The 16,746-nt window shown below is 39.1% G+C and overlaps 1 protein-coding gene across 1 annotated transcript in view; it reads left to right on the top strand.

Moving 5' to 3' along the window:
- The window catches only part of LOC102195661 (zeta-sarcoglycan-like), a 53,306-nt gene that overhangs the window by 9,150 nt on the left and 27,410 nt on the right, over positions 1 to 16,746 (top strand). Inside the window, exons 2-3 of the mRNA XM_005750368.1 lie at positions 3,772 to 3,966; positions 12,524 to 12,625. Coding sequence (XP_005750425.1) covers positions 3,772 to 3,966; positions 12,524 to 12,625 — 297 coding nt within the window. The remainder of the gene's footprint in view (positions 1 to 3,771; positions 3,967 to 12,523; positions 12,626 to 16,746) is intronic.

The following is a 16,746-nucleotide window of genomic DNA, read 5'->3' as shown; positions in this document are numbered from 1 at the left end:
ACAGCTGAGCAGAGCAGCTGAGAGCTCAGCCAACCTTGCACCCTGTGATCGAGAGTTTCACGCTGTCAGCCAGCGGTCACGATCTGCTGAAGAACAGCGACTGCTCGCCCTCATTCGGACAGCCGCACTTGACAGACATCATCTTCTCTGATCTCAGATCAGAGCTCCCATGTCGCAGCTTCTTCGTGGCTGGCAGGCACCTAGTTATTCAGGCAGAGTGGTGAGGCACTTTGATGGCGCAAAATCGACCCTTCAATCAAATTCCAGTTTATCCTGTTTTGATTGATGTGGAGTGGATGGAAAAACACAGAAATGAGCATCGTAATTTAAGCTGTGTTATGTGGATGGGGTGAAGTGGAGCACTAAATTCTCTGTCATGTTTTGTTATTTTGGGTTCAGCAGACTGCATAAAAAAAATGAAAGAAAAGTGCATTTTTATTTATTTTTAGTTGTTTTTAACGTTACACACTAACAGTGCCTCATTGGACATTATTCCATCTCACAGTTAAGACCCCTAAATGCTGGCATATTGCAGAAAAAAGAAAAACAAATGTTAGTAAGAAATCAGCGTAAAGCTTTGAAGTCATAGTGTGTAGAGGGCCATCACTGTCCACAAAGCCAAAAGCTTATTGAAGTGATTTTAAGATCTGCTGGTGCCTATTTGTACAGGACAGACAGAACAGAGCAAAATGAAGATCTGAAGGGACTCTAGCAGGGCTTTAACCCCCTGAGCACATGTTCAGATCTTTTAAGATAACGATCTGTGATGACTGAGTGTAGACATACGGCATTGTTCAAAATTCTGTAGACACCCTTGATTTCTTTATATTTTGCTTCCCTTTTAAAATTGGTCTTGAGCAATAGTCCTACAGGCTTTCCAATGGTCTTTCAAAGTTTTTCTGTGGACATTTGGACATTTCCACATCTGCAGAAAACGGTGGAGGCTCAGTGGTGTTGGAAACAAGCGCAGTGAGATTTTTGCTCCATTGTGTAAAAGTTTCTTGCCGAAGACGGTTCAGGCTGTGTTGAAGAATAAAGGTGACCTTACACGTTATTGACTTTAGAAATTGTTTTTACTGTATTTCCATGTATGTTTGCAAATATTTCAATAAATGTCTGAAGGCTATTTACTATTTTCCCACCAAATACAAAGAGATGAGCAGTGGCTCAGGACACTTCGGTGTCTCCGCAGTGCTAAACATGCCTGTAGCTTAAGTTATCGCTTTGGCGTGGTTTGAATCTCCAAAAGGAGGCAGCTTTAATGATGTAGAGAGAAGAGCTCGCCTTTTTAGCCTTTTACTTATTAAAGATGGCCTGATCCGGCTTTCTTCTAGTTCCATAGTGATACCTCGACTGTGTGTATCTGCTGATAACAGGAACTGAGCCGATACCAGTGTTAAATTAATAATGGGTGACCATAACTGAACAACAGAGACCGAGAATCATTGTTATATGTGTAAAGAAACATCAGACTCAACTTTAAAGATCCTTTCAAACTTTGTAACATAAAGTTTAAGAAAAAAATACATCCATGAAATTTCCAGAATTTTTGGTTGATATCAACAAGATAAATACAATGGAACAGCAATGTACTTGTGTTATGCATCTGATTTATTTGCATCGGACTGACTTTGAATATCATAGTGCCTGCTACTGTTTCATTGTCAAACAGCTACGGAGCTGACAGGAGACAGCTGAAGTGAAATATTATTTAATGGCATTGACAACACCTTACTTTATCACAAGTATAATGAGAGCTTAAAGCAGCGTCCTTCTAACGTCTTGGACAAACTCTCTGAACAAAGTGAGAGTGAGTGAGAGAAAGAGACAAAGCCACATCTGATCTTTTCACCCATGATGGCTCACTTTAACCACAGTTTGTTCTTAAGTGAAACAGTTTTGCAAACATACAGACAGAAGCTGTTGGTGTAGCTACAGTGAAACACCTCCAACTCCAACAGAGAAGTGAACTGAGGGGACTGACACCGGATGATTATCAGAGATTACCTTACAATATAAAGCGCCTTGAGGCGACTGTTGTTGTGATTTGGTGCTGTATAAATAAAACTGAATTGAATTGATATGGGCTCCATCTTTTTGGGTCTATATCAGGCCGATATCCAGTCCAAATATCGAGTCGGCACATCCCTATTACTTATGCTAATTTACCTGTACATAAAAGATGGCTATCACCTTTTGACTTTCTGGCCACATGATTTGAAGCCTCAGAGTTGGTGCACTGGCTGGCACATTTTTGTTTTTGTAACCATAGGTGAGTGTTTGCAGATAGCTGCTGGGCACAGCTACCCATGACCAACAAAATCCAGATGATTTAGCTTAAAAAAAGATAATCTGTAATATTGATTTGAAGGTATAAATTCTTATCTTGTGTTGACTTGAGGCTGGAGTTGACCCATGGTCACTGTCAAAACACACTTAATAGATGAATCATTCATCACAGTAATTGGTTGTAAAAATCAGAAGGAGTTTCTAAGTTGCATACTGAACAGCAGGGCTTCGTGCATTATGTTGGTCTGTGCCGATGTCACAAGTATTTTATTTGGTTGTTAACAGTGTGTTTTCTCAAACGTTAATTTAGGTGGGCTGGATTTACAACGATGCAAAACGAGAACATCGCCGAGAAGCTGAAAATGGCACAATGACCATTTTCCTCTCGATTATCTCGTTCTCATAATCATTGGAAGTCAAATCAAATGAAAAAAAAATAATTGAAAATAAAATAGTCTGGGCAGAACTCCTATACTTAAGTCGTGTGCTGACTGCCTGTGGCAACCGTCGCAGTGTGTTTCACATCTTGTGCTGGATGTAGCTCCATAAAGCCAGCCGTGTGAAATATTTTCCACTGAAAGGTTGATGGGTAGTAACATTGTGAAGTTCTCAGCCCGAGGCGAATGCTGCACAGGTCATCTGCAGGAAGCCGTTGCTCTCAGTGACTTTCTTTTCCAAGTACTGGAATGACAAAATGTCAACAAGTAATTAGCAGTGAAAACAAAGCTGTGACACGTTATTAAGCCGGTACAAATGAAGTTTGATTTTTAAAGAACGTAAATACAAGAAGAAGAGAAAGGTCAAGGAACTTGTTTTCCAGAGTGTAGCTTACATTAATCACTATGATTAGCTCGTTAGTATCTAGTTTTGGCTGTGGATTTATGCTCATTGACTTGCAGTGTATGCTGTTTAAGAGCTTTTCCACTTTGGGGCCAGTTACTCCGACAACTGATGGCTTTTCTTCTGATCAATGAATGTTGACAGATGATCCCTCTTTCCTTCAGTGGGATGAAATGTACAACCTTTTAAGGCTTTGATTTGGTTTCTTATGTTGTTGTTTTTTAATAAAATTAAGTCACAAAATGACCTTGTCTTTTGGACACAGCTTGATTAATCACTGGGCTACTGTGCTTGTGTTTCCAGGTTTATGCACATTGCAAACAACCAATAAATAAATTGGCTATTTGCAATTTTCTCAGTAGAAATTTGTAACTGTGGTCTAAGATGCCGAGATATAAATTCTTAATCTAGTGGTAATACCCTAGCTGATATTCATGCCATGCTTTCATCTTTTGTTTTTTTGCGTAGTGGCACTACTTTAAAAAAAATTTGTAAAATAACACAGCCGTGCCTCAGCATAGAGTCATTTTAGCGGCACTCGCAAGGTAATAACCACTTAGAATATGGGATTGCTTCTGTGCGGAGTGAATATATCCTTGACAGCCGACTAACACACAGTTTTTTTTTTTGTTTGTTTTCCAGATTACCCAGGAGCAGTTTATTCTTGCATCCCAGTCCCTGCACCTCCAACGACCAGGCTGCGATGCCGTGTACCCGGTGGGTTTATACGGGTGGAGAAAAAGATGCCTTTATTTCTTCCTGCTACTGCTCCTGGTCACCATGATAGTTAACCTGGCCCTCACCGTCTGGATCATAAAGGTTATGAACTTCTCAGTGGTGAGTACAGCACGGCAAACACACACTTTGAGTTATCAGAAGGAAGCCTATGATCTCATCGTTAAAGTCGACATATGAATAGATTCTGACTGATGTTAATATTCGGTGATTTAAAAAGTTGATTTGGGCCAGTAATTATTTTTCTTGCAGGCACAAAAAACATAAACAGATTTTTAAAATAACATTTGTTACATGTATTTATTTGTGAATTCTTACTAAGATAACATGACTGCTGTTTAAAAATGATCTTGTTTTATTGTCACAACAACTCGTGGATTACTGTGCCCAGATCAGCTGGTTCTTTCCAGTCCAATCCAGTTTATTTATAGAGCACTTTTTATTGAAAACACAAGTTTGACAAGGTCTCATACAAAGGAGCAGTACACTCTCAAAAAGTCAGTGAAACAAAAAAACCCTTACCAATAATATTAATAATTCATTCATTCATTCATTTATTTGTTCATTTCAGGCACAACAAAAATACATATATTGAACATAAAGTGCACAAAACAAAAACAAAAATTACCTGAAAAGGAGTGGGACGAAGAAAACGTATTAAATCCCACCCGTGTACTCACTCATCAACAAAAAACAATAAGCTTCCCGCAACTAAATAATAAATATAAGGTAAGAAAACACCATTCTGATTTAAATACCAAGGAACAAAGATGAGTTTTAAGATGTGTTTTAAAGGGAGCCAGTTTACCTCAGTGAGTGAGCAGGTGACCCTGTGCCTTGTTTGGTATCATCTTTTTCAGCACAACCTCAGTTGTGTTTTCATTTTGACATACTGTATTAACACAATTGATCTAAAATTAGACAAAAAAACAAAATCAGAGTAGAAAATGTTATATTTTTTACTGTAACAACCAAAAACATGTTTAATGAATCATATTTCATAACTTTAAATGCAAATATGAATTGTCAAATCTAAAATCTAAAATAAATAACCATTTCAAACTATTTACAGAACAATCAGCTGTTCTGCATTCAATAAGATGCCACACAAATTATTTGTGCCACGTAGGGATGGGTATCGTTTAGATTTTATCTGATACCAGTGCCTAACCGGTACTTTTGAAACGGTGCCGGTGCTTAAAGAATGGAGAACACAAACTTTGTCCAAAAACCTCTCATGTTTAGCTGTTTTTTTTGTAAAAAGATAACAATGTTAGCCTTTTCTGTAGCTATAGGTTGTATTAGAGAATTTACAGAATTTATCTGCTTGTCTTGCATAAAATGAAAGGCCAGTTTGAGACCAATATTAGCCACTGTGGTTTTAATATACGGCTGCAGAAGGCCCAGGATCAAGAGAGGAGCAGCGCACTACAGCAGTGGTTTAGGGAAGCTGACATCATTATTTTTATGGACATGTTTACCATTTCTATGCAGATAACACCCAAATTTACAACGCCATGGTTAAAAAAAAAATCAAGTCCCACAGGAGACGGTAAAGAGGAAAAAAGAATTCCACATGACAGAGAGGCTAAGGAAGACAGTAGCCGTGTCCCGAAACGTAGGCCGCATCCTTCTGAGGCCGCATTTGTAGACCGATTATGTCACAGTGACGCGACAAAGGCTGTCTCAATTTGTAGACTCCGGCCGACAAATGCTTCCTCCTTTTCCCCAGATTTGAAGGGTGGGTCGGGTGTATCCTTCATGGGCCAGCCAATTCCAGTTTCCAACAATGGCAGCTGCTACTAAGTTTTAATATTACTCTTTTATTCTTTCTGGGTCACAAAATAAACTTTTAAGATAGTTTCAGGCGAGAATGTAGCTGCGTAAACTTCAAATATCTGCTCGGTTTATCAAGACATCACATATTTGCAAAAGTGCTCCGACGTTTTCGGAGACGTCTGTTACCCACCAGATCGATAGCTAGCTGGGGGTTCAAGGGTCACTAGAACAGCGGACTCCCGTCTTCATCGTTTTCAGACCCCCAATGTCTTTCGCTACTCAGGTTAAACATGATATGTAAGTCACTCAGATAACTTAAAAATGTTATTGTTTGGCTTTTTTCAGTGTTTTATTTGTTCCGGACTAAATCGGTTTGGCTGAGATTAAAGTTATTAGATTAGATTTGATTAAATAAAACTTGATTAATCCCTCGGGTGAGTTCCTCTGGTATTTTCACACAGCTGAATAAACGTCAAACAGAAAACTGATTAAAAAGAAGTAAGAGGTGGTCAAGAATTTCGGCAGTGTCCTGTTATATTTTAGACAGCAAGGAGCAGACAGCTGGGTTTATTAAACTCCACCGAGACAGCGATGACGCAAATCTGAAGGCTAGACCGTCCTATTTCACAGTCTTGCACTTCCGGCTTTTTCTTTGAAGGACCTGGCCTATGTAGACCGCTGCAGAGTCATGAAAGTGGACTACTTTTGTTTGTGGCTTTCCAAAAACATAATGCCTACAAGGAAGTTGGTTAGATCCCTCTGGTGGACAGACTATGCAATGCCAGGACTCATAATATTGGTGGAATAGTGTTTCTCACCTTGCTTGTGTAATTTTTAAATGTTTATTTACCAGCTGATAAAAATCCCAGTAGATATATATCAGCAAATGGATAATATTGGGCAATAATATCCGCCTGCTGCTATATCAGTCCCGCTCTAATCTGAAGTATGAAGAGGAGTATTTGAATAAGCCAGGGCTTGTCTGTGATTTGTGGACTCCCGTAGATAGAGGGAGCGGTCATGATTTTGGCTGCTTTGCTGCCTTCTGATTCCTAACAGGTGCCCATTATTGAGGGGAAAATGAATTCCCACATTATCTTGCAGAATAATGTCACGGTGACTGAGTAAAGTTTGCAGGAAAACTAAATCTCCGACTGAATTTCATCAGACAAAAAAAAATAAACAGTATTGTGTTTGGGGTGGCCTGAGAGGAAATCTTATTTCTGTATGTGCAGGTAGATATTTGAGACCAGCACTTAGAGATCATATATTTATACATATATTCATAGGATCTCTAGTGCTGTCCTCAAACATGTAAAGAAAACTGGTCCAGAATTTCTCCTTAAAGCTGTCCGGCTCTCCTTCAGAGCTGTCAGATGTGCACAATTAAGCTCATTGTTGCAAGGAAGGCTTGTACTCTTATTAAATCCAGCATCACTGAAATGAAGTGTTGGTCTTAGCCCGTCCTCCTGTGCCTATCAGAGGTGTCGACCGCTAACTCAGTAGGAGAACCATAATGCTGTATCCAGAACAGCATTTGTGGTGTGCGTCTTGTTCTCTCAGACACATTAACAGTCGTTGGAAGCTTTTATTGCACTTAGAGCAGGCTAACAAGTTGTTGGCAGCACTGTCTTCGCTTTACCGTGTTTACCCTCTCTGATACACTCCAGTCTGTGCTGTGTTCCAACCCTCTCCTATGAAAAGCATTTATAGTAATAACATAATTATATAAATCAGACAAATCAGCCAGTGTATAGCAGTTAGATTTGATTGAGACTGCTTTAGTGTCTAAACTAAACAAGTATTGACAGCAGGGTTACAAATATAGGGGATCAAATATATAACGGGCATCTCGTGCTGTGTACTGGATTCGTCTGGATTCTGTAGTATTAGGAAAAGCCTTGGCAGCAGAACGTGTTAATCTCAAGCAAAATCCAAACAGGCAGAAGCTGCGAGCTCCTCCTGTGACATTTTCAGGGACAATGCACACAATTTACCATTTTGTCAACAAATTCCCAATGGCAGCACCCCTCCCAACCCCCCAAACCCCCTCGACTATTACAATCACTCCTCTGCTCCTTCTTCTGTCATCAATCTATGTCATGAGTGAAAGACCTTATCAGTGGTGTTGGTGTTTCTTCAGAAAATGCACTTCGCTGCTCCAGATCTCTCAGGACTCAGCAAGTTTCATTAAAAAAAAAAAAAGCATAACAGTAGCTTCTAAGAACCGCACCACGAAGGCATTGCTGTTACATTTTAAAGTTGCCACTGATTATCATGTATTAAAATGAGACGGTATTGGAGAACTTGCATTAAAAAAATAAGTCACTTTGAACACTTGGTGCACGCTTGATTTAAAATAAAGCAAGATTTTCCACTCAGCAGTCATATTGACATCCTATCAAGGGAAAAAATCCTCAACATTAAGTTTCATTTTCTCCAGTACATAAAAACTGCATTACTGCATTTTGTTGCGGCAAAATGAGATTGTCAAGCACAACAACAAATTTCATTAAAACCTGCTATAAATGTTGCCAGAAAGAGTCAGTCTGCTATCAGTGAGTGATTAAATGGAGTCAAATTGGTAATATAACTGTAATAAATCATGAAAAATCTCATATCTGTTGTTGTCTACGTAGACAGAAATCCACAGAAATATAACCAGACTATAACCAGCTGGCAGTCAGTTGGGTCGAGTCCCCTGGAGTTGTGCTCACTGACAAAGACTCATTTAGACTGACGGCAACATGTTGGTAATCTGTCTATAAATGAGACAGCAAACCTTCAACAATCTCTCTCAGAGCGATTGCAGTCAGTCCAAGTCAGACTGCAGCTGTTTGCAGAAAGTTTGCCTCCTATCAGGTGACCTGTGCAATCGCCCTGTCCTCAAAAGTGATCCTGAGTGTGCAACACCCTCATGTTCTGGGTAACCACTTAGTCTGCCACACAATATGAAAAAATTCAAAACAGTCACCAGACAGCACCTGATTTTTTTTTTTATTTATTTTTTTTTTTTTGGAGATGTTGCTCTCCTATTTCTACTCACGTGACTGAGCCATTAGGTTTGGCTGAATTAGCTTTGTCAAGCTAAGTGTGTCTATTGCTGGATGGTAATTCAGTTAAGATAATTTAATGTAAGTTTTTTTGGCTAACATTATCTCTGGATGGTCGTGCATCAGATGATCACTCATATTTGTAGTATTTCCAGAGAGTTTTCATTTAATTGTTTGATGAAATATCGATATTTGGTATCCTTGTATTGATACAGTATCGTGGTAGTACAGTTTGTTTGTTTTATTGTGGTAACATGGTTTGACATGTAATATGTTGTGTAAATACAGTATAAGTAATTGCTCAATGATAATTCCATCATTAGAAAAGTAATAGACTGTCTTGCGTGTTCACTATGTTAATGTATTAGCAGGTATTCTGCTTGGCTAGAGATACACCACGGTGCTGCTATCATAACTCTGACAACCTAATCACACATTCAGTTGCTTCTGAATTTGACTCTCTATTCTGAATTTCAGTAAAAGTAGTTGTTCAGTATTTATAATCTCCAGGATGAACATTATTAGCTCAGTTCAAACAATGATGTTAAGCACTATGATGTAAGGCCAACAGGGATTCATTGCAGGTCTAGCAATCAAGCTCTTAAGACTTTGAGTCAACTATTAATCTTAGGATTAATAATCCAGTGGGACGGGATAAACACTCACCACAAAGCTGCCCGGTAAATCAGAAGTCACAACCTGAATGTTTCCAGCAAGCTGAGTGTGTGAATATCTCTGTGGTTACATCACACGGGCAGCCTGATGATGCACACTACTCAAAAGCATTGATTGTTAAAAATAAAGTTTCTCTGAAAATGCTTTTTCCCCCCTCTAAATATGGGAAAATGGATTATGTGAGTCAATCCTTTTTGAAGTCACTGGTCTGAAAACCATGTGGGCTGTTTTCCCTTTTTATTTATTTATAAATTATTTTCTGGGTGAAGCTATGTGCGTGTGCTATCTTGGATCCTCTGACTGGATCAAATAGGATGATAAAGCAGATATGTAGCATTAAAGAAACCACTCCAAAACTTCTGCCCGTCTGTCGAGGGCAGAGGGGGTAAAGCTCAGGTTGTTTTTGGCTCTACAGTTTCTCTTTTAACTGTGGCAGGAGTTCCTCCTCTAGAACATCACCCTTTGTTTCACTGATGCTGACGGTCTCCTTTAGCCTTTGAACATTATCGAACTGGGGCTGTTTGTGACGCCCTCCTTTTCCTCCTACCTCCCATCTACTTATTTAAGTGACTGCAGCGTGTGCCGAATTCTTCACACCCACTATGCCGCCTCCTTCCAGCACAGCAGCAACTTCCCAGTCTGACCTCCACACTGCCGCACACACCTCCGAAACTCCCCTGACTTTGTTCTCCTGTCTGTCCCTGCTCTTTGCTCTCATGCATGATGGCGCTCTCCCTGCTTTTCTCTGCCTCTGTAATTCACTCCATCCATTTGTGCCGCTAGCACTATGGACTCTTTCAACACATCCCTCAGGGCCAATCTGTTCATACACATCTCTACAAAGCTGCCCTCACACTTCAGTCTGCTCATTGTGGTGCAGCTAGGCATAACCTTGTCCAATTTCTACTGAATTATATACAGCCCAAAATCAGCCCCCGAGTAAATGTGAGGTGAAGTTGCGGGATCATGCTTCATTTCATACAGTATTTGGTATTTCATTTTTTTAAAAATTGATGTAGCTTCTGTTGAAACGGGATGGCAAAGAATCAATTTAAGTGCAAACCACTGGGCTGTTACCTGTGGAGAGAGGTAGGACTAGCTGTACAGCTAGATAGTTGAAAAATCAGTGTGACTTTTATTGGCGTGACTTTTTTTAAAGCGCGCAGGTGAAGCAAAAGATCCCACCAATGATGTGCTGCTTTTCAGAAAGTTCAATCACACAGATGGCCAGACAACTTTTAAAGCTGAAAAGTTTAAATTTAGCTTCTTACTGCAGGAAAATCTCAAGTGAAACAAATTCGTTATTAACGATCCCTATTTTGTTCATTCCAGCATTAATTAACAGCTACGGTTACCCAGACGTTGTGCTATTAATAATGAAAACTTAAACGTGAAATCCTGAACACGTGGAAAGGTAGTTAAGGTGGAACAAATTTCTTTTGAGAATCAATTTTTTGAAAATATTTTTCTATTTCTATAGCAAAACACAAACTAAGATGCATTGAACATATTTACAGTCCGGACAATCAGAGAGAAAAATTTATTAATTAATTAAAAGTAAAGAAATTACTTAATTAAAACAAATATAGCAATAAATAAATAAATGAACAATTTAAATAATTTTAAGTACTAGTATTGGGACAATAATGCAACACACAAAAATAAGCTGGTAATTACCAAAATCCTTTTTTATGTTAACACCATTTATTTCCAAATGTACAGTTTTACCAAAAAGAAAAAAGAAAAAATGAGTAAAGCACATTGTTGCTTTTTTAATCAAGATACCAAATCAGTTCTTTTCTTGCATTCCTGAGTAGAAGAATCAGCTTTAGTGGTTAAACTTGAACGTTGAACTAGTTTTAAGCAACTTTTTTGAGAGATTTCCCGAACTTTCTTGTTTTTATATATAGATATGTATATAAGATGCTTATTTGTTCATAACACATACTTTTTATTTTTTAATTTTATGAATGATGGATGTAGCCTCAATGACACATCCCATTGTGTAGCCAAATCATCAAAAAGTATCAAAGATGGTAGAAAACAATGAAGCCAGTGCAAAATGGCTTAAATCTAAACACCACCACGATAGTTGTGGCTACAGAAAGACTTCCTGTCCTATAGAAGTATATGAGAAAAACAGCTTTCCGTCTTGACCTCTGTGAACTCTTTCCTGCAGAGTTTATGGGCTCAGTCACACAATTTGAGAAGCGCTTATGTAAAACTTGAAGGTGAGTAAGATAATGGATAATAGCTGGAACGGACCATCTCTGCAGAATATGGATGTCTTTAATGTCACGTGCCTCTCCTTTCTAATGGTTTTCCTGCTATTACATGCCAAGTGTCTGATTTGACTGTTAAATTCTAATACAGCGCGCTGCTTGAAATGTAAGTTGGTCCTTTTTCAAAGAGGAGTTGGCTGGCTCTTGCAGTTATTAATCATTAAACCGTGTGTGGCGAGGAGCAGCTTGAGCCGTTTTGATAGCAGTTAAAGAAAGCTGGTGTGTAAGTGGCAGTGACTGTCAGGTCCCATATGGTTAAAAAAGCTCTGTTGACATTGTTCGCAGCCATTATTTTCCACAGCAGTGTCTTTAATTTTGTCCAATTTATCACACGTGCCCATTTATGTAAATGCAGTGGACAAAACATTAGCAGCAGCTTTGAATGTATCACAGTGCAGTACAACACTACCCACTTTGACCTTGGTAAGACGAAAACTCCCAAAACTTGCATATTAATATACAATATTGAGCTAATACTATTTCATGCAAATCAGCAGGACCATAAATCTAATTTCTTTCTTATTTCCATGAGTCTTCTCAACATTCGCTTCCATAGCTGCCACATTAGTCTGTTCCTCCTCAGTTTGCCTCCCACTGCATGCAGCCTGTCACCCTGACAGTGCTGAGTGTCTGTGGCATTGTCACCTCGATGTCATGTCCTACTTCTTCCCTGTCACTCAGCCCCGCTGCCTGTCCACCGGCCTGTCTGCTACACAACAGCTTGAGCTCCGTCTAATGTACTTCACCGACGCCAGGATCCTTTTTTTTTCTTTTTTAAAAAACGTTTGGGAAGCTATAACCCTTTAAATCAAATCAGGAAAATGAACACAGCTTCTTACAGCGTCACTGATGATCATGACTCTGTTTCAGGATGGAATGGGAAACCTCAAGCTGAACCAGGATGGGATTCGCATGGAGGGAATCAGCGAGTTTCTTTTGCCTCTGTATGTTAATGAGATTCAGTCCAGAAGGGTAAGTTGCTCCCTTTTCTCACCAGCTTCAAGTTGCTTGTTGATCAATACTCTGATGCACTAGGAATAAGTACCATTGACTGAAACGCATGTGAAAAGCTCTCAGGGAGAAAGATGTCTCTAAAGCTGCAGACAAGTTCATATTGATCTTTCACTGTTGAGGAAGTTATGATCAATTTATTATCAACAAAGGCCAACGTTCCTCCAAGCTCAGACTTTATGCATGCCTGGGTTTAAAAAATAAAATAAAATAAAAGACGACCCCTTTCCTCTCTGTTTATTACTCCTTTCCTCTTCGGCTTCCCTCATTTCCCGTCGTCCTCAAACGGCGTATTATCAGGGCCTCCCATCGGCAGGAGGTGGGTAATAGGCTGCTTCTCAGCTCCTCTCAGGCCACATACAACCTACAGGAGATTACAGACGATTACAGGGGGGGACCAGAGTGTCCCTGCTGGATTTCCAATCAAGCCCACACGATAAATTCCTCCCCCTGTGCACTTCCTCCCTCTCCTTTCTCCTCTTTGATGTTTAGTAGATTAACCAACACAGCTCCAGCCCAAAGTTGATCCAAATGTTCTTCTCCCACACAAATCACAGACGCTCAGTTGGATCATCCCCTTTTTCAGTGATTAGGCATGGTGCAGAAAGCAATTTCAAGCACTGTAGGCTAGGGTTCCAGTATAAATTTGATTTTTTTTTCTGTTTTTTTTTTTTTTTTTTTTTTTTTTTTTTTTTTTTTGAGGGACATGGATGGAGGAAGTGGCACGATTATGGCTCCAATTTGCCACAGCAGATTGAGAAACAACTCCGAATTGCCCACTCGTGCTCTTTGATGTCCTACTTGGAGCTAAATGTTGATTTAAATATAACGCTCTTGTGCCTTAGCGGTAGAAGGAAAAACCACCTCACGGCCGTAGCAGATGCCCAAAACTGAGTATTAGACAAAGCCAATATTTCACCGCTTAGTTCAATACCACCTGCAGACATTTTTACGGTCTTGTTTTACAGACAGCGCTGTGCAGGGCCCCTCTTATCTGCCGCACCAGAGATATTTGCAGGACAAAAGTCTCCATGGGTCACTCAATATTTCCTCATCTGAGGAAATATGTCAAGCACACACAGAGCAGGGATTATGGTTATGTTTACACAACAGTACACTGTGCTTCTCTACAGTCAGATAACCAGCATTGATCAATAAGCCATTACCACAAATGGCAGTGAACTTGGTAGTGCATCAAAGGTTTCTTAAAATCAAATATAGCATGACCTTATTTATTTATTTATTTATTTATTTATTTATTTTTCAAGCTGCAGCTGCTAAACTCGCAGTAAGCTGTAGTTTGATATGTTTTTTTCCTTTTCACGAGTCAATCATTGCTTTAAATTTTAATCAGTAACTGAAGCTGTAATCTGCGGGTAACATATTGAAATACTCCCTCTGCTTATTTTGGCAGTAACTCTGATCGCTAGCAGCAAAGTACATGCTGAGTAGCCCCTTAAAAAGGCAGAGCAGCGTCAGAGTAGCATGTTGCGAGGTGACAGCTGTTCTCTTTCAGTTTACATTGATTAACCGAGCAAAAGGCATGGGAAAAATGCAATCAGGTTGTTTTTGTTGTGTTTGTGAGGTGTCAGCAGGTTAGCATTTTGACCTGCAGACTCTTTTGCAGGTCGAAATGATTAAAAGAAAGTCACTGTGGATGATACACTCTGTTTAAAGGCGTGTGTGTGTGTGTTGTTGTGGGTTTTTTTGGGGTTCTTTTTTTACTGTCATTCTGTATCATTGTTGCTGTTTGGCCTTACTTTCAAATTCAATTGAATTCAAATGAGTTGAGTTGAAGTTCAGTTTATTCCTGCACATTTAATTGCATCCACCTACCTGTCACCCAGGGGAGTGAGGCAGACAGGAGGGAAATAAGAAAGGAAGGAAGAAAGAAGCCACTGTTAATCATAAAACCAAAGTCTTGTCGGTTTTGTTTAAATCTTTATTTAACCATGAAGTGGAGCTCTTGAGATTTAAAATCTCTTTTGTGCGAGTCCGCCGGAGAGCGGGCTGCGCCAACCTAGTGTTTATTTAATGGTAGGTTAATGCAGTTTACAATCTCTGTGTGACGCTGGTGATAATGGGTGGATGACTGGATATGTAAGGCGCTTTGGGGTCCTTAGGGACTAGTAAAGCGCTATATATATATATATATATATACAGGCCATTTACCATTTATTTTACCATAAATAGGCCACATTAATAAATCAGGGTAGTTACCCACAAGACAAAAGCTAAAGATTTAAGCAATGTTATAATAAATATATTAGTAAGAGTTTAAATTTGATTTTTAACACTTTTTATTTCATTTTTCTTGTAGTATAAATTGTTATTTAACAGTATTTATTGGTTTATGTAACAAGTTTTGTCTCGGAAGTGTACAGGATCACTGAATGTTTGGATTTCTGTGTGACTTTTGTAAACCTTTTCATATTGAGAGCTTAAAATCATGTATCATAACCATATGTATATCAGAGTTCTTGTTTTGATGAACCTACAGAAAAAGGCTCTTCAGTTTTATTTTGTGTGTGTGTGTCTTTTTAGTTTTTTTTCACCCACAACTTTAGCGTTTTGAGTCGCTCTGTCAACCTCAGCAGCAGCATATGGCTGTTTGAGTAGAAACCTCTGATAAAATCACTGTTCACAACTTGTTAGGCACCAAACAGCAGGCAGAGTCGCCGGTCTGCTGCTGAACATTTTGCAGATAAAGAGCCCGATATATGACCGAACAGAGTTAAAAGGAAAGCGCCTAAAAGCATCAGTTCAAAGGAATGCTAATGATGGTCAGCATGTGCTGCTGTATGTGTAAATAGTGTGTTAGTGTTAATGGGTTACCCATACTAACATCATGAGATGATCATATGTCTTGTTGCACTTTACCAAGTGGTCAGAAAATTAATTATTGCTGCTTTCAGTTTTGATATTATTAGTAAGTTTTTCCAGCCGTGTCTGTGTAACCTTATAGCCATGAAAATGTATTTGCTCCTTCCTGATTTTTTGCTTTTATGTTTTTTGCATATTTCTCACATTTTTTTATGGTAACCTGAGTAAATAGCCACAGATGCAGTTGTTAAATGTTGATTAATTAAGAGAAAGAAATAATTCAAATCTATTTGGCCCTGTGTGAAAAAGTAACCAAAGGGAACTCAAGGGCTCGTCTCACATTTGCCAAAACCCGTCTTGATGATCTCTGAGACTTTTGGAAAATATTCTGCAGACTGACGAGACAAAAGTTGAACTTTTTGTCCTTTTACGTCTGCATAAAACTAACACAGCAATAAATAAAAAGAACACCAGCATTGAGATATGGTGGTGGCAGTTTGCTTTGCTTTTTCAGGTCTTGCTGTAACTGATGCAATGATGACTTTTTCTCTCTACCAGAAAATCCTGAAGGAGGATGTCCGGCCATCAGTTTGTGCCCTGATGCTCAAACACACTTGGGTTATGCAGCAGGACAATGATCCAAATCACACCAGGTTCACTTTTGAATGCCTCATAAAAGCAAATTTAAGCTTTTACTAGTCAAAGTCCAGAATCAAATCCAATTGAGGTGCTTTGGCTTGCCCTTAAACAGGCCATTAATGTTGGAAAATCCAGTTTGGCCTAACTTAAAACAATTCTGCAAAGAGGAGTGGCCGAAATTCCTCCAGATTGAAAGACTCAATGACTATAATCACAAAGGCTGCCACGATGACACAACCAGTTATTAGGCTTAGGGGGCAATTACTTTTTCACACAGGGTTGAGTAGATTTCAATAATTTTGTTCCTTTTAATAAAAAATGCTTTGCCCATATTGTAGAAAATGCTCAATAACACACACGCCATCAAATGAGGGTCTATTATCTATATTCATTCTAAGTGTTACCATAATGTTGAGTTGAAGAGTTGAAATAGTAAGGACATAAATGAAGTGTAAATCGTTAGAGCCTGTGAAGGTTCTCAGTCATCCAGGTCATCGTAGTCAAAGGAGCTTGCAACGAAGAGCGTCTGGACTTCTTTAAGTTGCTTGAAGACGTTTCACCTCTCATCCGAGAAGCTTCTTCAGTTCTAAGGTCAAATGGTGGAGAGTCCCAGATATAAA

The sequence above is a fragment of the Pundamilia nyererei genome, unplaced genomic scaffold, assembly GCF_000239375.1.
Source record: "Pundamilia nyererei isolate P.nyererei 1_Seehausen unplaced genomic scaffold, PunNye1.0 scaffold00271, whole genome shotgun sequence".
NCBI classification, from domain to species: domain Eukaryota; kingdom Metazoa; phylum Chordata; class Actinopteri; order Cichliformes; family Cichlidae; genus Pundamilia; species Pundamilia nyererei.
This window is presented reverse-complemented; position numbering and strand designations above follow the sequence as displayed.